Consider the following 27,147-nt stretch of genomic DNA (forward strand, 5'->3'; position numbering starts at 1 on the left):
CTCACATCTGTAAACCCAACACTTTGGGAGGCCAAAGCTGGAGGATTGCTTAAGCCTAGGAGTTAGAGATCAGCCTGGGCAACATAGTGAGATCCCCTTGTCTCTACCAAAAAAAAAAAAAAAGTGCCGGGAGTGGTGATACATGTCTGTGGTTCTAGCTACTCAGGTGGCTGGCGGGGAGGATCACTTGAGCCCGGGAGTTTGAGGCTACAGTGAGCAATGATCGTATTACTACACTCCAGCCTGGGCAACAGAGCAAGACTCTGCCTCTAAAAATAAATAAATAAATAAATAAATAATAATAATAATTTTGAAAAACAGAGAAAAATCCTCTTAGATTCAGTTTTTACAAAGTGTCATTGGAAGTATAAATGTGAACTTGAAGATTTTTCAGATATTTAACATCGGATGGTTGTTTTGCAAGATTTCCATTGGCAGAGTTTTGTGCTGGAGATGAGGAAGTTTTTTTCTCCCTCTATTTTCTAAGTATTTGGCAGAGAACAGTATTAAAACAACCTACAGGATATAAGTTTCCCCCTGAACTGTTCTATAAAATTTAACATAGCTGAAATAAATCAATGGAACAGAGAACAATTATTTCTTTGTCTCCTTGCTTACACCCACTTCTCCTTTTATCAAAGGAGATTTGTCATTAGCTGAAGATAGTCTAAAGTTGTTTCTTTGTACTTTGTTTTGTTTTAAAACATAAGCACTAAAGAAAAATTCTTTAATGCCTATAAAGCTTTTCACCTTATATTTCCACATACTTTGACAGTGTTTTTTCCTTAAGTTCTGTTGCATGCTTTGTAAAAACAGTTATATTAGGGGATGATTTACACACAATAAAACTCAACCATTTTAGGTGTATCTCAGATTGGCAAATATATACAATTGTATAACTACCAACACACTCAAGACATAGGGCCGGGCATGGTGCTCACACCTGTAATCCCAGCACTTTGGGAGGCCAAGGGAGGTGAATTATCTGAGCTCAGGAGTTTGAGACCAGCCTGACCAACATGGCAAAACCACATCTCTACCAAAAATGCAAAAAGTTAGCCGGGAATGGTGGTGTGCACCTGTAATCCCAGCTACTAGGGAGGCTGAGGTGGGAGGATCACTTGAGCCTGGGAGGTGGAGGTTGCAGTGAGCCAGATTCATGCCACTGTACTCCATCCTAGGTGACAGAATGAGACCATGTCTCAAAAAAAGTTGTTATACAAAATTAGAAGATAGAGATAAATAAAAGAAAAAAGAGGCAAAAATCACCAGTTTCCTTGGTCCAGAAGAGGCACATTGTTAAAATAACTTTAAAAATATGAACTTTCAGGTTTCTGTCTGTGTATGTGTGTGTGTGTCTTCTTACAAGAATGGCTTAAAGTTGTGTATGATCTTTTGTATTTTAATGGTCACACTCAATGATGAAGATCATTTTCCTCACTTCTCTCTTGGGGATCTTTTCACATCAATAAATATGCACCTACAATATTCTGTATTTTATTACTTTTTAAAAACTTTTATTTTAAGGTTAGGAGTTCATGTGCAGGCTTATAGCATAGGTAAACGTGTTGTGGGGGTTTGTTATAAAGATTTTGTCACCCATGTATTAAGCCTAGTACCCATTATTTTTCCTGATCCCCTCCTCCCACCCTCTCACCACCCTCTGATAGGCCCCAGTGTCTATTGTTCTCTTGATGTGTCCACAAGGCATTCTCATAATTTAGCTTCCACTTATAAGTAAGAACATGAGTTATTTGGGTTTCTCTTCCTGTGTTAGTTTGCTAAGGATGATTCCCTTCAGCTCCATACATGTTCCTGCCAAAGACATGATCTCATTCTTTTTTATGGCTGCAAAGTATTCCATGGTGTGTATGTACAGCATTTTCTGTTCTTTTTTTTTTTTTTTTTTTTTTGAGATGGAATCTCGCTCTGTTGCCCAGGCCGGAGTGCAGTGGTGCAACCTTGGCTCACTGCAACCTCTGCCTCCTAGGTTGAAGCGATTCTCCTGCCTCAACTTCCTGAATGGCTGAGATTACAGGCACCCACCACCATGCTCAGCTAATTTTTGTACTTTTAGTAAAGACGAGGTTTCACCATGTTGGCCAGGTTGGTCTTGAATTCCTGACCTCAAGTGATCCACCTGCCTCAGTCTTCCAAAGTGCTGGGATTACAGGCATGAGCCACCATGCCCAGCCCACATTTTCTTTATCCAGTCTGTCATTGATGGGCATTTAGGTTGATTCCATGTCTTTGTTGTTATGAACAGTGCTTCAATGAACATATGCGTGTATTTGTCTTTATGATACAACAATTTATTTTTCTTTGGGTATGTACCCAGTAAAGGGATTGCTGAGTTGAATGATGGTTCTGTTTTTAGGTCTTCAGGGAATAGTCACACTGTTTTCCACAATGGTTGTGGAAAACACTCCCACCAACAGTGTATAAGCGTTCCGTTTTCTCCGCAACCTCATCAGCACTTCTTACTTTTTGTCGTTTTTGTAATAGCCATTCTGACTGATGTGAGATGGTATCTCATTGCAGCTTTGACTTGCATTTCTCTAATAATCAGTGATACAATATTCTTTTAAATGATTGATGAATCTTTATTCGATGACTCAGAATCTTTATTTGATTCATGTTGACGGCACATGAGACTTAGATTATTTGCAATTTTATGATATTAACAGTAGTCTTTTATTCATTTTTAAGAAATTTATTGTACCTCCACTTACTTTTAATCCATGATTTTGCATTTTGAGATGATCATTTGATTTTAAGATCTGCTACTCTTTAAAAGTACAACACTGTTTTTTGTCCCCAGGTATTCTAGAAATGTTGGGGACGAAATTGGACTTGGTGTGGAGAAATGAACTTCATCTAAATGAAGAAATACATCTGTTACGCAAGATACTCAGGTGCTGGATTTTGCATGTTGTCTCAAATATATTTTTTATCTGAATATAAAAAAATTCTCTCTTAGCCTTCAAAAGAGGAACTTTGAGTAAAAATTTGGTAGAAAAGTGTCTGAAAGGACAAGCTTCCTTTAGCAATGCAACTCCAGAAGTTTCATTTCTCCCTCTTTTTCTTCTTGTCCCAAACTAAGAAACACTTAAAATACATGGGCCTAGTTGAAAAGAGCTTCAGTATTTGAGTGGGGGTTTGGGGGTGGTAGAACTGATGACAGGGAAAGAGCCAGTTCGGTAACTAGCCAAATCGACAATGGTGAAAGTAATTCCTCTCCAAAAATTTCCATTCCTGAATTGCATCTGTGCACTTATGTAGACTACACTTAGTCCCCTCAAGTTCCCTTAATGAATAACTGTTCTTGGCCAGGTGCAGTGGCTCATGCCTATAATCCTAGCACATTGGAAGGCTGAGGTGGACAGATCATGTGAGCCCAGGAGTTCAAGACCAGGCTGGTCAGCATAGTGAGACCTTATCTCTACAAAAAATTAAAAAATTAGCTAGGTCTGACATGACTGTGGTCCCAGCTTCTTGGAAGGCTGAGGTGGGAAGATTACTGGAGCCTGGGAGGGTGAGGCTGCAGTGAGCTGGGAGGAAGCCACTGCACTCCAGGCTGGGCAACAGAGCAAAACCCATCTGAAAAAAAAAAAGAAAAAAGAAAGAAAGAAAAAAAGAATTGTTCTCAAAGCCTTTTTGACAAAGAAAATGATAGAAAAGTCAATAGTGGAGATTAATTCATTTAGTATCATTTAGTACAGACTCATCTTTTTTATACACGAGGAAGTAGGTAGAGGCTATATTGTTCGATTTCATTCTGATCTTTGTTTTCTTTTTGCGGTAAAGTCTTGGCTCTTCACTTCTGGTTTATATAACCATTTTTTATTTTATTTTATTTTGTGTAGAGACAGAGTCTCACTATGTTGCCCAGGCTAGTCTTGAACTCCTGGGCTCAAGTGATGCTCCTAGCATATTGGGATTACAGGTGTGAGCCACTGCACCTGGTCTTTGTAATCATTTTTGAAAAGGGTTGCTTCTCTAGTAACTCTCTGATTCATAATGACTGAACAGGAAAGAATTTTCCTCTCAAAGGGATGAGGTTTAAACCTCTCAGGACTACTTTAACTTAAGAAGTGAAGTTCCTCCACTTAATCAACTATATTTTTCTGTATCTTTAACCTTTCTTATTTTATTCCTTCTTATTTTAGAGGAAGAAATAGCCTTGTTTCTTTGCAAAGGCAAACTTTTCATCTCTGTTTTCTTTTTTCCTTTTGTTTCATAAAATCTTTTTGGAAAAGCAATCCATGCTTATTAAATACAAAGCAGAAAATAGTTAAGTCAATATGTAGCATTTCTTTATCTCAGCAATGATTTTCTAGAAAATGTAAAAATAACATACAAATCACATTGGTAATAAAATGCCTAAAATATGTAGTAATTAACCTCATCAAGAATGTACAGAACTTTTATGGCAAAAAATCTAAAACTTTATTAAGGATCATAAGAACATATGAATGGCTGGGTTTATGGATGGCATGATTTAACATTTGTAAAGATGTCAGTTCTGCTTGGGTCAGTCTGGTCAGTCAAGGAAATTCCAATAAGAAAATCTAATAGGATCTTTTGGGGTACTCAACAACTGACTGTGGAATTTTCATGGAAGTATAATCTACAAAATGGCTTTAACAATTGTTTAAAAAGACCAAATGCAGTGGGAGAGGTTGGGCTCACCCTTTATTAATATTGAAGTTTTTTATAAAGCCGTCATCATAAATAATGAGATGCTGGCACAAGAACAAAACTCCAGTGCCACAGGATAAATAGCATCGGACTCACATACAGCCACATACCTTTATTTACCCATCTAATGTCCTTCATTCCCTATGATTGGCATAGCATTATCTATCAATAAAGAAAAGATGAATTTTTAGCAGAAAGTAGTGGGAAAACTATATTATTATATAGAAAAAATAAAGTTGAATTTCTACCTCATACTACATACAAAGATGAACTCCAGAGGGATTAATGACTAATTGCAAAAGCAAAACTAAGAAGTTCACAGAAAAACTATAGGCAAATATTACGGTAATCTTGCAGTAGGAAAGAATTTTTTTCCTTTTTAAAAAATAGATACAAGGTCTTCTCTGTTGCCCAGGCTGGAGTACAGCGGCGTGATCATGGCTCACTGCAGCCTTGACCTCCTGGACTCAAGCAATCCTCCCACCTCAGTTTCCTGAGTGGCTAGAAATACAGGTACTTGCCACCACACCTGGCTAATACTTTTTAAAAATTTTGTAGAGAGAGGGTTTCATTATGTTGCCCAGGCTGGTCTTGAACTTTTGGGCTCAAGTGATCCTCCCACCTTGACTTTCCAAAGTCCTGGGATCATGGGTGAGCCACTGCACCCAGCCAAGTTTTCTTAAACCAGATCCCCAGAGCAGAAGCCATAGGATAAAGATGAATGATTTCTAATATTAATATGTCAGTATCAAGGATTTTAGTTCAGTGACATATTCAATGGGCAAAGTTGGCAGAGGGATAATGGAATAGAAGAAATTACTTTTAATGTTTCGAGAAGATGGCAGACACATACCCATGCAGAAAGAGAGAGACAGGAAAAGAAAAAGAGGAAAGAAGGAGGAAGAAGAGGAGGGGGAGAGGAAGAAAAATAGAAATACGGGCAAAAATGTGAGAAGTCAATTTACTAACATATACAGTTAACAAATATGTGAATAAATCATTAAACCCCCAAAATAATAATAAAAAAGAGAGAACAATGATGAAGTAACACATTACGTCCATAAGCTTGGAAAAAATTACAAAGAGATCTACTGGTGCTAATCGGTACCAGACTTAACAGAATTCTCATGTGCAGGGGGTCGGAGTAAAGCTGGCCAATTTCCTCTGGAGAGAGATCTGACAGTACCTAGTGAAATTAAGTGTGTGACTAGCCTATGACTTAACAGTTCCCTTTCTGGATGCCTGCTCTAAGAAACTCTTTCTCAGGTTCATGTAGGGACATGTATGAGGTTATTCAATGAAACATTTTTTGGGTCAGTAGAAAGTTGGAGGTAACTTGTGTATTCATCAAGCCATGTGTGTACCTATGCAACAATCTTGCATGTTCATCACATGTACCCCAAAACCTAAAATTCAATTAAAAAAAAAAAAAAGAAAAAAAAAAAAAAAAAAAAAAGAGAATGGATGAATATAGGTAGGGTGCAGTGGCTCATGCCTGTAATCCCAGCACTTTGGGAGGCTGAGGTGAGCAGATCGCTTTAGGTCAGGAGTTTGAGACCAGCCTGACCAACATGGTTAAATCCCATCTCCACTAAAAATACAAAAATTAGCCAGGCATGGTAGCATGTGGCAGTAATTCCAGCTACTTGGGAGGCTGAGGCAGGAGAATCGCTTGAACCCAGGAGGTGGAGGTTGCACTGAGCCGACGCTGTGCCACTACACTCCACCCTGGGTGACAGAAAAAGACTCCATCCCCTTAAAAAAAAAAAAAAAAAAGAGTGAGAGAATGGGTGAATAAAATGGGAGATATGTCTACAATGGTATTATATATTATGCAGCAATTAGGAGCTATAAGCTAAACATACATACAATGACACATTTAGATTTTAAGATTATAGGGTCGGGTAGAAAAGGAAGCAGAATGAGATCCATAGCAAAATATCTTGTAATCTGAAAACAGACAAAGCAACACTGTGCATCTTTCATGGATACTTACATATCTAATGACATTGATTTAACACATTAGCAAAAATTTGGAGTATGTATTGAGATGTCAGGGAAAATTTGAGGAGGCTTAACAGATCTATGATGACATTGTGCCTTAAACTGTGTGATGAACTCAATTCTGCACCTGTGAAGAAAATCCATGCATTCTCTCCTGCAAGGAAAGTCTATTCATTTGACAAATACTTAGTGAGCACCTGCTGGAGTGAAAACACATGGCACCCAAATCCTACCACATAGAAATAACCATATTTGACATTTTGTACACCTGTACTCTTTTCTCCACCTCCATCTCCCAGTTTTGAATCCTGACTAAAATAATCTTACTTTTCTGCTGAAGCTCATCTTCCCTTTTTAATGATGTCTTTTCCAATGCTACAAAACTTGCTGTTTTTAATCTCAAACATTCTCTGAACCATAATCCTTTGCCTTTCTAGTTCACAGTTCAGGACAATGTCTCCCAAACTTACTTTCTCTTTCACTTCTCAACATACAACAATGGTCATTTCTTCTACTCTTTCTCAATTGTCATCAATGGTTTCTTAATTTTTAATCAAGTGGTCTTTTCTCTGTTGAGATCAGTAAGTATTTATTGGGTATATACCTTGATACATGATGGCAGAGTCTCTGTTAAGTGCTGGGGGTACAAGATGATTCCAGTCTAGTTCCTGTGTTCCAGGAAATCACACTGGTTTGAAAATAGATATGAAGGCCAGGCATGGTGGCTCACTCCTGTAATCCCAACACTTTGGGAGGCTGAAGTGGGTGGCTCACGAGATCAGGAGCTGGAGACCAGTCTGGCCAATATAGCAAAACCCCGTCTTTTACTAAAAATACAAAACTTAGCCGGGTACAGTGGCACATGCCTGTAATCCCAGCTACTTGGAAGGGCAAGGCAGGAGAATTGCTTGAACTTGGGAGGTGGAGGTGGATGGAGGTTGCAGTGAGCCAAGATTGTGCCACTGAACTCCAGCCTGGGCAACAGAGCAAGACTCCATCTCTAAAAAAAAAATAAAATAAAATAAAAAAATATATATATATATGTATAGGATAATCTTAATATGATGTTCTAATTACAGAAATAAGGTGTGCCCAGGTTGCTGAAGTTCCCACTGGAGCTCAAGTGGGGACTTTGCATTTAGGAAGATGTGTTGGAGAAGATTCAGTCTGGGTATTGAAGGGTGAACAAATTAAATAAGATTAGGGAATTCTAGGCAAGTGGTTATCAGACCTAGCTATTCATTTAAGCTTAAAAAAATACTAATGCCTAGGTCCCAGCCCAGACCAATGAAGTCATGTCTAGGGGTGGAATCTGCATATGATTTTAGAAGTTCCTCTTGTTATTTTAAGATATAACCAGGTCTGAGAACCACAGCTCTGGACTGAGAGAGGAACAGGTGCCGGCTACAAGGGTATGGAATGGTTGGAGACGTAGCTAATGTCAGAGCCTTTTAATTTTTATTTTTCATAATGAGATGGGGTTTCACTATGCTGCCTAGGCTGGTCTCAAACTCCTGAGCTCAAGCAATCTGCCTGCCTTGACCTCCCAAAGTTCTGGGATTGCAGGCGCAGGCCACCATGGCCAGCCTAGTGTCAGAGCCTTTGATCTCAGACTGTCTCACTCATAAGAATGTTCTTAACCACTTGTCATTACTGGTTCCACATGGCTGAGGGAGATATTAGTCAGGATATGTTAGATTATGCTGTGGTTAAACAAAAAATAATTTAGTGGTTTAGAATAACAAAGTTTGGATTAGGCAAGGTGGCTTATGCCTGTAATCCCAGCATTTTGGGAGGCTGAGGCAGGCAGATCACAAGGTCAAGAGATCGAGATCATCCTGGCCAAGATGGTGAAATCCTGTCTCTACTAAAAATACAAAAATTAGCTGGCATGGTGGTGTGTGCCTGTAGTTCTAGCTACTCGGGAGGCTGAGGCAGGAGAATTACTTGAACCCAGAAGGTGGAGGTTGCAGTGAGCTGAGATTGCACCACTGCACTCCAGCCTGGGACAGAGCACGACTCCGTCTAAAAAAAAAGATAACAAAGTTTGCTTTTTAGTTTTACATGCTTCCACTGAGGATCATGGGGATGGAGGGTGGGGTTCTACTTAACATCATTCTTAATCAGAGACCCAGGCTTGGGGTCTTTTACTCTTTGAAGCCAGGCAAAGGGAGCATAGCGAACTGTATACCAATTCTTATAGGCTTCCACTGGCAAGTGGCCCATGACACTTTTGCTTACATGCACTTGCCAAATCCAGTCCTGTGGCCATATTGAATATCATAGTGATGGAGCACGTGACTCCATTATGTGCCTAGAAGATAACTAGAATATTTGTAAAAATAACTCTAACTAAGCTGTATGAAATCAAATTAAACTTAATTGCGAATGGCAGCCATTTATATTCATCTGAGGTTCCACACTGTGGCACCTGGAAGAAGTGATTTCACTATATTTGTGCCAACCAAGATATTTCCAGGAGAGTTTAGTACTTTTTCATTCTTACATTCAATTTTTCCACTTTCAATTCCTTCCTTCCTTCCTTCCTTCCTTCCTTCCTTCCTTCCTTCCTTCCTTCCTTCTTCCTTCTTTTCTCCCTTCCTCTCCCCTTCCTCCCTTCCTTCTTCCCTCCTTCCCTCCTTCCCTTCCTTTTATTCCCTCCCTCCCTCCCTTGCTCACTCCCCTCCCTCCTTCCTTCCTTCCTTCCTTCCTTCCTTCCTTCCTTCCTTTCTGTTTTTCTCTTTTTTCCTCTCACCCTCTGTTTCTTTTTCTTTTTTTGAATGGGTCTTACTCTGTTGCCCAGGCTGGATAGCAGTGGCATAATCATAGTTCACTGCAGCCTCAACCTCCCAGGCTCAAGCAATCCTCCCACCTCAGCCTCCATAAGTGCTAGGATTATGGGCATAAGCCACCATGTGTGGTCCACTTTCAATTTCTTAACAAAGATCTGGCCTTGCCAAGAGAGTAAAAGTTGGGTTTCCAAGGTTTCAATACTTTCTGTATTTCTTCAGATGGAAACTCTGTTTCCTCTTCTGGGAGTAAAACTAATGTAACAGTGACTTTTTGAGCTAACCAAATATACTCCACCCAAGTTCCATTTCTCCGTTTTTATTTGAGGATCCTCCCTTTGCGAGATTGATTTATGAGGCTGGTTGACTTAAGCCAGCTTCTTTCCATCTTTGTTTCCTTTGCTTAGAAATGGATACTTTCCCCTATGTCTTTATGACTTCCAAGACCTTGCCTATAAGTAAGCTCATTCAATTCCCAAATAGACTCCACAGTGAAGGCATTATTCAATCCTTTTTTACAAATAAAGAAAGTAAGATTCAGAGGTGAGACAGGGTCTCACAAAGGTTTATGAAATATTTACATCTTCTGACAGCTACCCTTACCTTCTCTCCACTTTGTATTATTTTCTCCCTTTAATGAGTCAAAATGTTGACTCATTCATTCACTCATCAGGTAGTTATTATCTATGAGAAGCCTGCAGGCTTGTATGTACTTGGTCTCTTGTGCTCTGCTGTCCATTGCTCAAGCAACAGCCTTTTCTTCTTCTAATAGAACTCTGATTTTCTTCAGGGAACCAGCATGTTTTAACCTTCCAATTTGCAGGACCCTAGATCCCCATCCCAGGCTCAAGGCATATGGGCCTGATTGGTCTAAACTAGTCATTCAAAGAACCCAAAAGCAAATGCAATAAAAACAAAGATAAATAGCTGGGACCTAATTAAACTAAAGAGCTTTTGCATGACAAAAGGAACAGTCAGCAGAGTAAACAGACAACCCACGGAGTGGAAGAAAATCTTCACAATCTACACATCTGACAAAGGACTAGATCCAGAATCTATAATGAACTTAAACAAATCAGTAAGAAAAAAAATCTCATCCAAAAGTGGACTAAGGACATACATAGACAGTTTTCAGAAGAAGATACGCAAATGGACAATCATCATATGAATACATGCTCGGCCTCACTAATGATCAGGTAAATGCAAATCAAAACCACAATGAGATATCACCTTACTCCTGTAAGACTGGTCATAATTAAAAAAAAAAAAATCCAAAGCCAGCAGATGTTGGTGTCGATGTAGTTGACAGAGAGCATCTCCACACTGCTGGTGAGAATGTGAACTAGTACGGCCATTATGGAGAACAGAGTGGAGATTCCTTAAAGAGCTAAGAGTAGAACTACCATTTGATCCAGCAACCCCGCTGCTGAGTATCTACCCAGAGGAAAAGAAGTCATTACTTGAAAAAGACACTTGCACACACGTGTTTATTGCAGCGCAATTAGCAATTGCAATACCGCGGAACCACCCCAAATCCCCATCAATTAATGAGTGGATCAAGAAACTGTGGTGTAGATATACAATGGAATACTACTCAGCTATAAAAAGGAATGAATTATCAGCATTTGCAGTGACCTGGATGAGATTAGAGACTGTTAAAGTGAAGTAACTCAGGAATGGAAAGCCAAACATTGTATGTTCTCACTGATATGTGGGAGCTAAGCTCTGAGTACGCAAAGGCCTAAGAAGGATACAATAAACTTTGGAGACTTGAGGGGAAGAGCGGGAGAGGAGCAGGGCAGAAAAGACAGCCCATCTGGGCAGTGCACACTCCTTGGGTGCTGGGTGCACCCACATCTCACAGATCACTACTGAAGAACTTACTCATGTAACCGAATACCACCTGTACCCCAATAACTTATGGAAAAATAAAAAATTTTAAAAAACCAATCATATTGAGCTCATACAATAGATTTGAAGGTCAGCTGGTGGCCTAGTTCTGGATAAGTCAAGTCTGCCAAAGGAGGACTTCTCTTCCCAAATCAAAAGTCAGACTAAAGATGAGAAAGCTTTTCTGTCTCCCCTTTCTCCTTCCCAAACATCAACTTGATGTGCCTCAGCCCTCCTGTGACCAGGGTGTGACAAACCAGCATAGAGGAACAGAAAGAGAAAAGTCTGGGTCCTTGATATTTTTGAGTCCCTGGGCTGTCTATATCCGGGCTTCTTGCTATGAGAGGAAAAACAAACCTCTTATTGTTTAGGCTTCTGTGAATTGGATTTTCTGTCCCTTTCAGTTGATTGGATTCCTAAGTGACTTAAATGATTGTTTTGGCGACAGACTCATAAGGAATTTCTATTTGTATTCTATTTGTTAGTCAAATTTGCGCACCATCATACCCAGCTAATTTGTCTACCAAACCCAGCCACTTCTGAGTAACTGTACTCCATCCACAGCCCAGTTGCTGAAACTGCAAATGGAATGGTGGCATTCTGCCCAGTGGAATCTTTCATCTCCAGGGCAAGGCTGATCTCAGGGTAGCCAATCCCAGGGAGCAGGCAGTGGAAAACAATCTGAGGCCGACCTTGGAAAATGTGAACCAGAGGGGCTCCAGTTCTCCTGCAGGAATCTGGCATTTAGAATTGAAAGAATGAATGAACTCAGAGAGCTGGGTTGAGGGTTACGTAGAGGATTTGGGGCTAGGGTGTATAATAAGGACCATGAGAAAGCTGACATCATGAGAAACCTGGTCAGGGGAGAGGTTGAGAGACGGAAAGAAAGAGATACCCCAGAGAAGAGCAGAGAAAGTAACCCCTTGACGTTTTCTAATGAGGTGCTGATTCCAGACTGTGTGTGCCCTTGTCATGAGTAACCACCTCCTTGGAGCAATTTGAGTGAATCTCAATATTCTTGTCCTGAAATCAGCTCGAATATACTAGGCAGTAAAAGCTATATTTTGAGTTAAGTTTTCAATGTCTTCCAATCCCTCTTTTCTTATATGTATAATGGTTTGTTGTTGGGATTACATGTGAACGAGTCCTGGCACAGTGCTTAGCACATAGCTACAGCTGAATGAATGTTAATTCCTTTTCCATTTCCCCAGCGCCTAGGTTGTGAGCTTAATGAAGGCAAGAACGGCTTGTCTGATACAGCAGTCTCAGGGTTTTAGCACAGTGCCTGTACATAGCATGAACTCAATGGGTTGGCAAAGGTTTTGTGTTACGACTAGATAGCAAATATTGTTGGCTTTGTGGACCATATGATATCTGTTGCAATTACTCAATTCTATTATTGTGGCATGAAAGCAGCCATATGCTAAAAAATGGTCATGACCATGTTGCAATAAAAGTTTCTTTACAAAAGTGGATGTTGGGCTATATTTGGTCCAAGGGCCATAATTTGCTGACTCTTGCTATAGATGATGAAGAAATGAGTCAATAAAAATGAACAAATGGGATTTTATTTAAGAATGCCATTTACCAGAAAGGAAGTACTGGTTACTACAAAGGACTCTTTATCAGAAAACCTGGATTCTATTTTCATCCTACTACATGTCTTTTATCTTCTGTGGTCTCATGCCTTTATCTGTAAAATGAGGCCTGATAATCCCTCCTTTGTTTAAAGATTTGGAACTGTCAGGTCTGTAAAGGTAAAATCTATGCCTTATTTGTCTTTATTCTCAGCGCCTAACAGAATTCCCACATGTCTAAGCACAATAGTTGACAATCACTTGCTCAATGATTGCAAGTTTGAGGTGAGTCAGGTGTTTGGTGAAGCAGGTGCTTGAACCAGATAATAGTATAAACTCTTTTATTACTTACTCAGGTATTTATTTTTTGAGACAGGGTCTTGCTCTGTTGCCCAGGCTGGAGTGCAGTGGCGTGATCTTGGCTCACTGCAACTTTTGACTCCCTGGTTTGAAGTGATTTTCAGGCCTCAGCCTCCTGAGTAGCTTGGACTACAGGCACATGCCGCCATGCCCAGCTAGTTTTTGTATTTTTTGTAGAAAGGAGGTTTTTGCCATTTGCCTAGGCTTGTTTCAAACTCATGAGCTCAAGCAATTCGCCCACCTCAGCCTCCCAAAGTGCTGGGATTACAGGCATGAGCCACGGTTCTCAGCCCTAAACTCTTAAAATTGGGGATGGTAACATGGGAGAAATGCCAGAATATAGGTGATGGGGGGATGGAGGCAGCAAACCACACTGCCATGTACGTACCTATGCAACAATCCTGCATGTTCTGCACGTGTACCCCAGAACCTAAAGTGCAATAAAAATATATACATGTATATGTGTATGTGTGTGTGTGTGTGTGTATATATATATATATATATATATATATATATACATACACATATAAACTCTTAAAATTGGAAAGACTTTAAAATCATCCAGCCAAATTCTCACTTTGTAGAGGTTTTTTAGTAGATTTAAGATTCCAAATGACTGAAAACCCAATGCAAATTGACTTAAGCCCAAAAGGGAATTTATTGCCTCATTGATGTGCTCTGTTTAGGGATTCCACTCAGGTCATAGACGTAGGCTTGCTTCAGTTCTTCACTTGCTTTCTGCTTGATTGGTTCTCTTATGAGGCAGGCTTTCCTCGTTCATGGCAAGACCGCGGCCATTAGCTTCCAGCTCATTTTCTCACAGCTCAGACCAGAGGAAAATAGAGAAGGTCTCTTTCTCTTAAAACTCACAATACACATCTCGAGATTGTGTATCCTTGACTTCATTTGAGTCACTTGCTTATCCTTGAGCCAATTGCACCCATGAATGAAATCAATGCCACTTGAACTGCATTGATTGAGAATGAGGAAAGTCTGGTTCCCCAGAGGCAAACTTCCAAACGCAGAGAATGAAAGTGGCAAAGACATGAAATACCCATCACTGCTTAGGAGTCTCTCAGAAATACACTTTAATAAGGACTGAGCATCAAATATTAGGCTGTTTGTGAATATTCTGAAGCCTGATCATGGACTCTAACTAGGACGAGACTACCAAAGTTAGCCTCATTTTTCAGTATTCGACCCCTCCAGATACTCGATTACTTTTAGCATTTACACTCCTAAAACAAAGGAATGTGTGCATTTAAAAAGACTAAATTTTATTTTAAAGCCGTTTTAGATTTTCAGAAAAATCAAAGATAATACATGTTCCCATACACTTGTTTCCCCTATTATTAACAGCTTATATTAGCGTGATATATTTATTTAAAATACTGAACCAGCTGGTGCGGTGGCTCATGCATGTAATCCTAGCACTTTGGGAGGCTGAGGTGGGTGGATTGCTTGAGGTCAGGAGTTCAAGACCAGCCCAGCCAATGTGAAGAAACCCCATCTCTACTAACAATACAATTAGCTGGGTATGGTGGCAGGTGCCTGTAATTCCAGCTACTTGGGAGGCTGAGGCAGAAGAATCACTTGAATTCAGGAGGCAGAGGTTGCAGTGAACCAATATCATGCCACTGTGCTACAGCCTGGGCAACAGAGTGAGACTCTGTCTCAATAATAATAATAATAATAAATTAAATAAATGAACCAAGATGAGTACATTATTATTAACTAAAATCCGTACTTTATTTATATTGTCTTACTTTTTAGCTAATGGCCTTTATCTTTTCCAAGATCCCATCTGATATACTACATTACATTATTTATTTATTTAATCTTTTAAAAATAGAGACAGGGACTCACTATGTTGGCCTGGCTGGTCTTGAATTCCTGAGCTCAAGTTATCCTCCCACCTCAGCCTCCCAAAGTGCTGGGATTATCGGTGTGAGCCCCCGCACCTGCCTTGTTTTCTTCATGATTCGATGTCATTGGGTTTTGAGGAGGAAGTCCATAGAGGTAAAGTGACCCTCATATTACATCGTATCAAGGGTGCATATTATCAACTCAGCTTATGGTTGATGTTGACCTTGATTGTGTGCCTCAGGTAGTATTTGTTTTCGCCAATGCCCAGCAAATCCCCACTCTGTGTTTTGAAGGAAGTTACTAGGTCAAGCCCACACTTAAAGAGTGGGGATTTGGGCTTTATCTCCTTGAGTGGGTGAGTGGGGAGTGTCTACATAAATTACATATAATACTTCTGGGCAGAAGATTTGTCTGTTCCCCTCTGCTTATTCATGGATGCAATCATTTACTTCTTTCAGTATGGCCTCAGATGTTTATTTTGTACTTTGAATTATAATCCGGTATTCTTTTATTTATTTTGTTGCTCAGGTTTTCCAGCTTTGAGGTGGAGCCAAAGCTTTTTGGAAGTTCTTTTGATAATCTCCTTCGCCCTTTAAAATAATCCCATCATTAGGGAAAGTTTTTTTTTTTTTTTTTTTAAATGTTGTTCTTTTGTTTTCTAGCACCTTCTGGCTTTTACTTACTGACATTGCAGGATGCTCCAGGCTCATTCTGTATATTTTTTGCTTCGCTACTAGAATCAGTCATTTCTCCAAGAAGCTCTGGTTCTTTTTATGGGAGGGTAGAAGTAGAAATTAAAATGTGGGTGCTAGGTATGTTCAATATATCCATTTTATTTATGTATGTATTTATTTATTTAGAGACAGTCTCCCTCTGTTGCCCAGGCTGGAGTGCAGTGGTGAAATTTCAGCTCACTGCAACCTCAGCCTCCCGGATTCAAGAGATTCTCCCGCCTCAGCTTCCTGAGTAGCTGGAATTACAGGCTCGCACCACCATGACCAGCTAAGTTTTGTATTTTTGGTAGAGACGGGGTTTCACCATGTTAGCCAGGCTGGTCTCGAACTCCTGGCCTCAAGTGATCTGCCCACCTCGGCCTCCCAAAGTGCTGGGATTAGAGGCATGAGCCACCACACTCAGCCTCAATATATACATTTTTAAAAGTTAAGTTGTAAAAGGTTTTTAACTTTAAAAATGGTAATTTTTTTTCCCACTTCTTTGCATTAAATTTAAACTCTTTTGAGCTTGTTCTTCTGGTTCTTACCTTCATATTACTCATAGTGTGTTTATGCTGGTACTGTCTGAGAGAGAAGTTTGAGACACTATTTGTTGATTTCATATAAAGGTGAATAGACTTTGGTTTTCTTACACCCCTACCCCACTTCCTCTCTACCAATCTTTCCAGTATAGTCATATCAAAATTGGGTGTTAAGTTGTGGCACCGTGGCTCATGCAGGCAGACCACTTGAGGCCAGTAGTTTGAGACCAGCCTGACCAACATGGCGAAATCTTGTCTCTACTAAAAATGCAAAAATTAGTCAGGCATGTGCATGCCTATAATGCCAGCTACTTGGGAGGCTGAGGGATGAATCGCTTGCACCCTGGAGGCAGAGGTTGCAGTGAGCCAAGATTGCACTCCAGCCTGGGTGACAGAGCAAGACCCTATGTCAAAAAACAAAAAACAAAAAACAAAAAACAAAAAAACAGCTGGGTGCAGTGGCTCATGCCTGTAATCCCAGCACTTTAGGAGGCTGAGGCGGGAGGATCACCAGGTCAGGAGATCGAGGCTATCCTGGCTAACAGGGTGAAACTCCGTCTCTACTAAAAATACAAAAAGTTAGCTGGGCATGGTGGCACATGCCTCTAGTCTCAGCTACTCAGAAGCCTCTGTCTCAAAAAAAAAAAAAAAAAAAGGGTGTGTTAAGCTAGTAGCCAGATTTTACATTATCATGATCATGTAATAGCTTTCATATTTCGCAAATGCACCATAATTACATTTCTTTTCTAATATAACATTTTATCTTTCCTGGTTGTAATAATTACCTCAGTTTTTGTTTGTTTGCTTGTTTTTTTCAGACGGAATCTCCCTCTGTCACCCAGGCTGGAGTGCAGTGGCGCGATCTTGGCTCACTGTAGCCACCACCTCCTGGGTTCAAGGGATTCTCCTGCCTCAGCCCCCCAAGTAGCTGGGATTACAGGCACCCACACTGCATTTGGAAAATTTTTGTATTTTTAGTAGAGACGGAGTTTCACCATGTTGTCCAGGCTGGTCTGGAACTCCTGACCTCAAGTGATCTATCTGCCTTGGCATCCCAAAGTGCTGGGATTACAAGCATGAGCCTCCACACTTGGTCTTCATTGTCTTTTTTCTTAATTCCTCAAGTATCCATAAAATATTCATCCCATCACTGTGAGCAGTGGCTCATGACTGTAATCCTAGCACTCCTGGAGGCTAAGATGGGAGGATCACTTGAGACCAGGAGGTTGAGACCAGCCTGGGCAACATGGCGAGACCATGCCTCTACAAAAATTTAAACAAATTACCTGGGCATGGAGGCACACACGTGTGGTTCCAGCTACGTGGGAGGCTAAGGCAAGAGGATTGCTTGAGCCTGGAGATTGGGGCTTTACTAAGACATACCAGTTCACTCCAGCCTGGGCAAACAAAGCAAGACCCTGTCTCAAAAAACAAAACAAAACAAAACAAAAAACAAACAAAATCCCAAATATTCCATCATACCTGCCAAACACCTATCAAATTTATTTTCAAAATACCTAAGTACATGAGCTTATTCATGACACTACCAACACCCCAAGGCTTATTCCTCTGCCCTTCTGCCCCAGCCTGAGTTGGTTATAAAAGTATCTAGTCTCCAGAGATGCTTCCCCTGACACCCCAGTGAACCACACTTCCTTGTATTCACATCCTTGTATTGCTCCATCTGCTTGAATTCTCTGAGACAGCTTCATAACTTGCCTTGTGACCAATAGAATACTGTAAAAATGAGACTGAATGTGACCTAAGCCTAAATCATAAGAACCTTCATAGATTATTCCTGAACATGCTGGAATGCTCATGTTTTAGAAAGCCAGATCCTACATAAGAAATCCAACTACTCTGAGACCACCATACTGTAAGGAAGCCCACGTTGCCATGTAGAAAGGCCATGTGGAGAGAGAGAGAGTTGTCAGCCTAGTCCCTACCTCTTCTAGTCATTCTATTGACTTGCAAGACATATGATTCCAGCTAAAAATGTCATTTTTGATCATCAGTCATGTGAGTGAGAAAGGTATCTTGGACAATTAGTCCAGTCTAGTCTTGAGATAGCTGCAGCCCTAGCCACTGTCACTGAGTGAGTGCTACCCGGCTGAACACTGTTATCCCAGGGAATCATGAAAAGTACATTGTTCAGGCACTAGGTTTTGGGGTGGTTTATGTTGCAGTGAAACAGTTCCCCTCTCTGTTCTGCAGTTTTCTTCATGAAATTTTTCTTCCCTGGAGTTAGATGTCGTGTTGTCTGGATCCCATGGCTTTCTGTTCCGTTTTTTTTCTCCTGTTTTGCTATAGATTTCTCTTCTATTACTTCCTAGGAAGGGAAGCATAGTAAGTAAATGTTGAATCCATGTCCAAAAAAGTCTTTATTGTACTCTTACATTTGAGAAATAGATTGTCTGGAAGTAGGATTCTAGGTTGAAAATAAATTTCTACTCTGAATTTTTTTTTTTTTGACTCAGGGTCTCTGTCTGTTTCCCAGGCTGGAGTGCATTGCCATAATCTCAGCTCACTACAACCTGTACCTCCCAGGCTCAAGCAGTCCTCCTGCCTCAGCCTCTGGAGTAGCTGGGACCACAGGTATGCATTGCCACACTTGGCCAATTTTTTTGTATTTTTGACAGATACAGACTTTCTTTTCTTTTTCTTTCTTTTTGTTTTGAGACAGAGTCTCTGTCACCCAGGCTGGAGTGCAGGAGCGCCATCTCAGCTCACTGCAACCTCTGCCTTCTGTGTTCAAGTGATTCTTCTGCCCCAGCCTCCCAAGTAGCTAGGATTACAGGAGTGCACCACCACACCCAGCTAATTTTTGTATTTTTAGTAGGGACCGGGTTTCACCATGTTGCCCGGGCTTGTCTTGAACTCCTGACCTCAAATCATCTGCCCGTCTTAGCTTCCCAAAGTGCTGGTATTAGAGGCGTGAGCTGCTGTACCCAGCTGATACAGGTTTTCACCATATTGCCCAGGCTAGTCTGGAACTTCTGGAGTCAAGCAATCCACCTGCCTCGGCCTCCCAAAGTGCTGGATTGCAGGTGTGAGCCACCACACTCAGGCTCCCCTCTGAATTTTGAAGGTATTCATGCATTATTTTCTAGCTTTGTTGTTTAGAACACCAATGCCATTCTAATTCCAAATCCATCAGTGCAATATGTTGTTGTTCTGGAGTCTTTTCGTATCTTTTCTTTATGTCTGATGTTCTCAGAATACATGATGATGTCTTGCTTTGTGGCGATACTTTCATTCACAGAGCTTCGCATTTGATTCTCCCTCTCAATGCTGAGAGTCATGTCCTTGAGTTATGAGAGTCTTTTATTGTTTCTTCAGTAATTTCCTCTCCTCTATTCTCTCTTGTAATGTTCTGAAACAATCCTAGCCCTTTGACTTTGTAGATAATTATATTTTCTAACAAATTTTCTTAACTTTATTTTTCAAACCTTTCATAAAATTCAGGGATAGGTATAATATTTTTAATTTCTAAGAGTTCTTTTCTAGTCTCTGATTTTTCATTTTAATAACATCTATGTTCTTTTTCACAGATGTAAAATCTTTCTGAGAAAATATTAGCTTAAAAAATTTTTTTTGAAGTTCTCTTTAGCTCACCCTGTTGTTTTTGTCTCTTTTTTATGATAAACACTTTCTCCAAATGTCTGATGCTCCCGGTTATCTGTTCTTACCTGAAAGTGACACTAAAAACTAATTAAAAGTTCTGCATGCATGGCTGAGGCTCATGAACTGGTGAACTTATTGAAGGAAGGTTGGGTGATTTTGTTGGGGAACACTCAAAAAATATAAATATCTGAAAATGTTTTATTGGGACCATTTAGTTTAGCCAGAGATTAAATTCTCCAGTTTCCTGGGGATAGCATAGGGAAAGGATCCCATGGTTCTGTGGGCATTCAGGGGAAAGGTTCACTCTGAATCCCCTTATTTTCATCCCTGCCCATGTTAGTTTGGCTTTCCTGAGTTCAGAACCTCACCTGAAAATTTAGGTTTTTCACTGATACCTTCAGTAGAAGCAATGTTGAAATGTTTGAGGTTTGTTGGCTGTTTACAATCAATTGAGGATTTAAAAAAATCTGGAACATTTGTGCATTCTTTTTTTTTTTTTTTTTTTAATGAGACGGAGTTTCGCTCTTGTTACCCAGGCTGGAGTGCAATGGCGCGATCTCGGCTCACCGCAACCTCCGCCTCCTGGGTTCAGGCAATTCTCCTGCCTCAGTCTCCTGAGTAGCTGGGATTACAGGCACGCGCCACCATGCCCAGCTAATTTTTGTATTTTTAGTAGAGACGGGGTTTCACCATGTTGACCAGGATGGTCTCGATCTCTCGACCTTGTGATCCACCCGCCTAGGCCTCCCCAAGTGCTGGGATTACAGGCGTAAGCCACCGCGCCCGGCCCATTTGTGCATTCTTATATTTTCTCTCTGGTACTAAGTCGGAGCAAGACACAGGTAGGCTTTGTCATATGGACACATTACCCAAAGGGTCACAGGTCAAAGGACAATGTAGTGATTCACCGTGAGCTTTGGAATCAGGAAGTTCTGGGCTTCAGTGTCTTCCTAAAACTTGACAATTTTTTAATTTAATTTTTTTATTAAACATTTTTTTAAATAAAAAATTGGGAGGGGGTTTTGCTATGTTGATCAGACTGGTCTCAAACTCTCCTGGCCTCAAGTGATCCTCCCATTTCGGCCTTCCAAAGTGCTAGGATTACAGGTGTGAGCCACTGTGCCTGTCTTCACTTTTCTTTCTCCATTATCAGGGCAAGGAGACCAGGGGAGAGGGTGAGGGAGAACCTAGAATGGAAATGGAGCCAACTTTTAGTCCAACTGTGCTTTGGCACCATGAGGAATCTACATGTAAACATTTGCCAGTGTGGAGGGTCAACTGTATTTTGTGACAGGCTGTGCAGCAGTTGGGGCGACTGTGGAACGTGCAGAGGTTATACAGGCACATTTGCACCAGCACATGCATGCATGCTCGTGCACATGTAGGAAACCCACCATACACGTGGACAGCGAGGCACAAGTGTGCCCACGCCATCCCTCCACACACACGTTAGTCACCAGGAGAAAAGGGCTCAGCACATTGCATCATGCTTCACCAGTTGGGGGACAGGGGAACGGGAAGATTATGAGGGAAAAAGAGAAATGAAACAAGAGTCCCACCCTGTCAGCATTAACTGCAGTATAAGAAATGGGCTTTGGTTAGATAGACAGACTCCTAGCTCCGGTCAGCCGTCAAAATGTCCAAAGAAACTCTGGTTCTCTGGCTGGTGATTGAGTTTTGGGGGCTTTATCTGAGTAAGTGTTCTGAAACCTTCTATGTAGAAGCTCCTAGAGGACTTGCTATTGTGTGATGGACTTCCACGCACTGGTTTGGGCCTCCATAAAGCACAGGCTCACTTCATTTCTGCACCTCTCCCCTCTCCCTTCCAGGCTTTCTTCTGTGGAGAGTTTCTCCTGCCTCCTTACACAGAGGTTTATCCAGAGACAGGTCTGGAGGTCTTAGGCTGGGGTAATTTGGGTTTATATTGGAAATGGCAACTGAAGAAGAGACAGAGAAACAAGTGGTCAGATAAACTGGGGAAAAGAGATTTCCTCTACAGGTGTTATTCATATAATCAATAAGTCAGGAGAATTTGTTCTGGTGAGAGTTGTGATAATTCTTACCATTTCTCTGTTTCTTAGAATTGTTTGCTTGCTTTTTTGTTTCGCTGGGGTGAGGCCTTATGGTAAGGTTTGTTTTCTGCACGTTGTTTTTGGGTTTTGGGTGATGCAGCGGTGCACACTCCGTTTCGGCCAGTGAAGTCCTTTTCATACTGGTGGTATAGGGCCAGGTGTTCTGGCCTGAGCTGCAGCTGCATTTCGGGCACTAAGTCTTGACACTGGGAATACATCTAAATTGCTCTGGCTCTCCCATATTTGTCCCATAGTTGGAATGAGAGCCCTGGCTTCTTAAATGACCAGTTGTCACAATCTTTGCTTCTAGGATAAGATAATATTGAATAGTCCTTGAAGTTTTATAAAGTCCATTTTTTTAATGGATACATAATAACTATATGTATTTATGGACTACTTGTGTGTTATTTTGATGTATGCATACAATGTACAATGATCGAATCAGGGTAATTGGGATATTCATTTCTTGAAACAATAAATTTCTTTTTTCTTTTTTTCTTTTTTTTTTTTTTTGAGACGGGAGACTTGCTCTGTCACACAGGCTGGAATGCAGTGGCATGACCTCGGCTCACCACAACCTCTGCCTCCCAGGTTCAAATGATTCTCCTGCCTCAGCCTCTTGAGTAAGTGGGATTACAGGTGCCCACTATGATGCCAAGCTAATTGTTTGTATCTTTAGTAGAGATGAGGGTTCACCATGTTGACCAGGCTGGTCTCGAACTCCTGACCTCAGGTGATCTACCCACCAAGCCTCCCAAAGTGCTGGAATTCTTTGTGTTGAGAACATTCCAAATATTCTCTTCTGGTTATTTTGAAATATACAAAAAATTATTAATAACTGCTGTGCTATTAAACACTAGGATTTATTCCTTCCATTTAACTGTATTTTTTTTCTTTTTTCCACATGTTCTAACTAACTGTATTTTTGTACTCATTAACCCACCTTTCTTTATACCCCTGCTGCCCTATTCTTTGTAGACTCCGGTGACTATTATTCTCTTCTCTACTTTCATGATATCAACTTTTTTAGCTCCCATGTAGGAGTGGGACCATGCAATATTTGTTTATCTGTGCTTAGCTTATTAAACTTAACATAATATTAATAAACTCTGTTTCCATCTATGTTGTTGCAAATGACAGAGTTTCATTTCATGGCTGAATAATATTCTACAGTGTGTATATACCACATTTTCTTTACCCATTCATCCATTGATGGACACTTAAGTTGATATATCTTGGCTATTGTGAATAGTGCTGTGATAAACATGGGAATGCAAGTATCTCTTTAATTGATTTCCTTTCTTTTGGATATATCCCCAGTAGTGGGATTGTTGGATCATATGGTAGTTCTATTTTTAGTTTTTTAAGGAATCACCATACTGTTTCCTATAATGGCTGTAGGAATTTGCCTTCTTACCAACAGTATATGAGAGTTCCTCTTTCTTTGCATCCTAATTAGCAATGTTGTTTTTTTTTTTTTTTTTCTGTCTTTTTGATAGTAGCCATTTTAACAGGAATGAAGTGATACCTCGTTGTGGTTTGGATTTGAATTTCCCCAATGATTAATGATGTTAAACATTTTTTCTTCTACCTCTTGGCTATTTGTATGTGCAGAAACATTTCCAACAGGGTGCATGAGAAGACAGCCACATTTTAAGGAAAACAACCATATTTCCTTGCCTGTCAAACTCGTATTATATTATTCTCTATGCCGTTGTTTCCTCCATAGTGCCATGTATCCTCAGGTCCCTGCTTAAGTCAGGCTTTTCCCAGCCACCCCGTAGCCTCTGGACTAGGTTAGCTGTTTCTGCTATGAGTTCTCATTCTCCTTGGAGTTCCTGCATCTGTAAACTTGTGACTAGCAAATGCTTGCTTGTCTGCCTCTCTTCCCAGATACTCTGCAGGCCCCAGGAGGGCAGGCTGGGTCTGCTTTGTGGCTTGTTATATTTCAGCACCTAGTTCCATGCTTAATACATTATAGGCACTCAAGAAACAATCTACTACAGGCCAAGTGTGGTGGCTCACGCCTATAATCCCAGCACTTCGGGAGGCCAAGTCAGGTGGACCATCTTAGGTCAAGAGTTTGCAACCAGCCTGGCCAACACGATGAATGAAGCCCTGTCTCTACTAAAATCACAATAATTAGCTGGGTGTGGTAGCATGTGCCTGTAATCCCAGCTGCTCAGGAGGCTGAGGCAGGAGAATCGCTTGAACCTGGAAGACAGAGGTTGCAATGAGCCAAGATTGCACCGAGGCATTCCAGCCTGGGTGACAGAACAAGACTGCACCTCAAAAAGAGAAAGAAAGAAAGAGAGAGAGAGAAGAAAGAGAGAGAGAGAAAGAAAGAGAAAGAAAGAGAGAGAAAGAGAGAAAGAAAGAAGAAAGAAAGAAAAAATCTACAGAATGAAAGTAGTCCCTGTCACTTTCACACTTCTACTTTGGGTTTGGTATGAGCATCTCTTTGTTTAGATGTAAGAAAACTACCATCTGCTTTTTCATCAATTTTTTTTACTGACTTAGTCTTATCCTGGAAACTTGAAGTTTGGAGGGTTTTGTTAGGTTGAAAGTTGCTAGGGTCTATAAAACACTGGTTGAGGGGCTTTTCCAGTCCTGCTTGAAGGAGATAGTACCCGGTAAACTGTTTTTTGTTTTATTTTATTATTATTTTTTTTCCATATGTGCCTTTTCTTTTTTCTTTTTCAATTTTTTTTTTTTTTTTTTTTTCTGAGACAGAGTCTCACTCCAATGCCCAGGCTGAAGTGCAGTGGTGCAGTCTAAGCTCACTGCAACTTCTCTGCCTCCCAGGCTCAAACAATTCTCCTGCCTCAGCATCCTGAGTAGCTGGGATTACAGGCATCCACCACCACACCCAGCTAATTTTTTGTATTTTTTTAGTAGAGACAGGGTTTCACCATGTTTGGCCAGTCTGGTCTTGAACTCCTGACCTCAGGTGATCCACCCGTATTAGCCTCCCAGAGTCCTGGGATTACAGGTGTGACTCACTATGCCCGGCCTATACATGCGTTTTCTAAGACGACCAGCTTAAAAGAGAGTAACTGCTCAGAATCACCAAGGATCAGAGCTGGATATACTCTTAAAAGATGCCCTTTGCTCTGCAGATGGTGATTTTGAGACTCAGATTGGGGAAGGGCCAGCCTTGCTCAAGGTCACCAGCTAGGGAAGGAACAAGCTGGCATAAGGACCTAGGTTGTATCCACCATTCCGGGTAGCTCCACAGAAGTGGAATTGATTTGATACCAACAATTACTTTACTGAGGAATACTTTTGCAACAGACAGGAACCATTTTTTTGTCTTATTTCTAAATTCTAATGTCCTTGGTTATGCATATTATTACTTTGTTAATTTCACATGGCATTTGATACTCCCTTTTATGTGGACCTTAGCACCATTTGTGAGGTGAGTATTATCCCCTTTGTCTTGTGATAATGAGGTCAAGATTACCATGGCTTTCCTCCAACAACACAAAAGCAATAAGTAACTGGCAGGGTGGGGTTTACAATGTGAGCCTAATGGTTGTTTTTCCTGCCCTACCCAGTGCCTGCTTCCTTTTTTTTATATGAATTTTTAAAAAAATTTTTTTTTCATTGCATTTTAGGTTTTGGGGTACATGTGAAGAACATTCAAGATTGTTGCATAGGTGCACACATGGCAGTGTGATTTGCTGCCTTCCTCCCCCTCACCTATATCTGTCATTTCTCCCCATGCTATCTCTCCCCACCTCCCCACGCCCCATCCCTCCCCCATTTCCCCCCAACAGACCCCTGTGTGTAGTGCTCCCCTCCCTGTGTCCATGTGTTCTCATTGTTCAACACCCGCCTATGAGTGAGAACATGCGGTGTTTGATTTTCTGCTCCTGTGTCAGTTTGCTGAGAATGATGGTTTCCAGGTTCATCCATGTCCCTACAAATGAATTTTTAACAAGATAATACAGAAACACTCCTGGAGAAAATATTAAAATGTTATAAAGCCACATGCCCTTTGGACTACTATCCCCAATTCCAGTCCCTTTCCTCTGATCCTGGAGGTCACTGACAAAATGAGTTTGGTGTCTATTGCACCAGGCATTTAATTTCAAACGTCTGAGCCCACAAAAACAAAGACAATTGTTCTATTTATTTGTTTTACAAGAAGGGTTTTATATTTTATGTCTTGTTTTGAAATTTGTCCTCTTCATCATTAAATGGCTGGAGTCTTCATGTCAATTCATGTAAGTCTATCTCTAATGCTATTAATCTACATAGAATTCTGTGAATAAATATACCCCAGTTTAGTCATTCCCATATATACATTCATTGTCCATTTCATTCACATATATGTGGAGGCTGCAATCAACATTTGCAAATAGGCATCTTTGTGAACATATGTTTGTCTAGGGTAAATAACAAACACGAAATTGCTAAGGCGTATCTAGGACTCATGTATAGTGAATATTTAATAGAAACTGCCAAATTTCCTCACAGTGCGGCTGTACCAGTTCATGCCCCCGTTTCGCTCTGATTTATCTCAGGAGGCTAAGTCCTTTCCTAAGTCCCTTCCCACAAGTATCTTGGAGCCCTGTTTACTCACACCTTGGTCAATATTCAATATGTTCAGTGTTCTAAGTTTCTGCCAGTCTAATGGGTGAAATTAATTGGCTGCTCGTATTTTCTTATCTGTGAATTGTTCATTATGTCCTCTGCTAGTTTCTCTATTGGATTTTTCTTATTGAGCAATTAGGATGCCTCCTTTCATACTATAGTACTTGGGAAAATAAAATGTTGACTCTCCAGTGGACTACTTCTTGTACATGTTTTATTAATTTATCAAATATTCCTAGGAAAAAGATCTTATGTTTTTTCTTTTTTCTTTCTTAAATTTGAGGCAGTCTTGCTTTGTTGCCCAGGCTGGAGTCCAGTGGTACAATCATAGCTCACTGCAACCTCAAACTCCTGGGTTCCAACCATCCTCCTGCCTCAGCCTCCTGAGTAGCTGGGACTATAGGCATGTG

The 27,147-nt window shown here is 40.6% G+C and overlaps 1 protein-coding gene across 3 annotated transcripts in view; it reads left to right on the plus strand.

Moving 5' to 3' along the window:
* The window catches only part of TIMD4 (T cell immunoglobulin and mucin domain containing 4), a 94,846-nt gene that overhangs the window by 29,861 nt on the left and 37,838 nt on the right, over nt 1–27,147 (plus strand). Inside the window, exon 2 of one of the 3 annotated variants that reach the window (XM_074378807.1) lies at nt 2,822–2,915. In XM_074378807.1, the coding sequence (XP_074234908.1) occupies nt 2,882–2,915 (34 nt within the window). In that variant the 5' untranslated portion in view covers nt 2,822–2,881. Of the gene's footprint in view, nt 1–2,821; nt 2,916–21,674; nt 21,761–27,147 lie in introns of those variants that run through there. The other 2 variants (XM_003943730.3, XM_074378808.1) reach the window with 2 other exon arrangements.

The sequence above is a fragment of the Saimiri boliviensis genome, chromosome 1 (assembly GCF_048565385.1).
Source record: "Saimiri boliviensis isolate mSaiBol1 chromosome 1, mSaiBol1.pri, whole genome shotgun sequence".
Lineage (NCBI taxonomy): Eukaryota > Metazoa > Chordata > Mammalia > Primates > Cebidae > Saimiri > Saimiri boliviensis.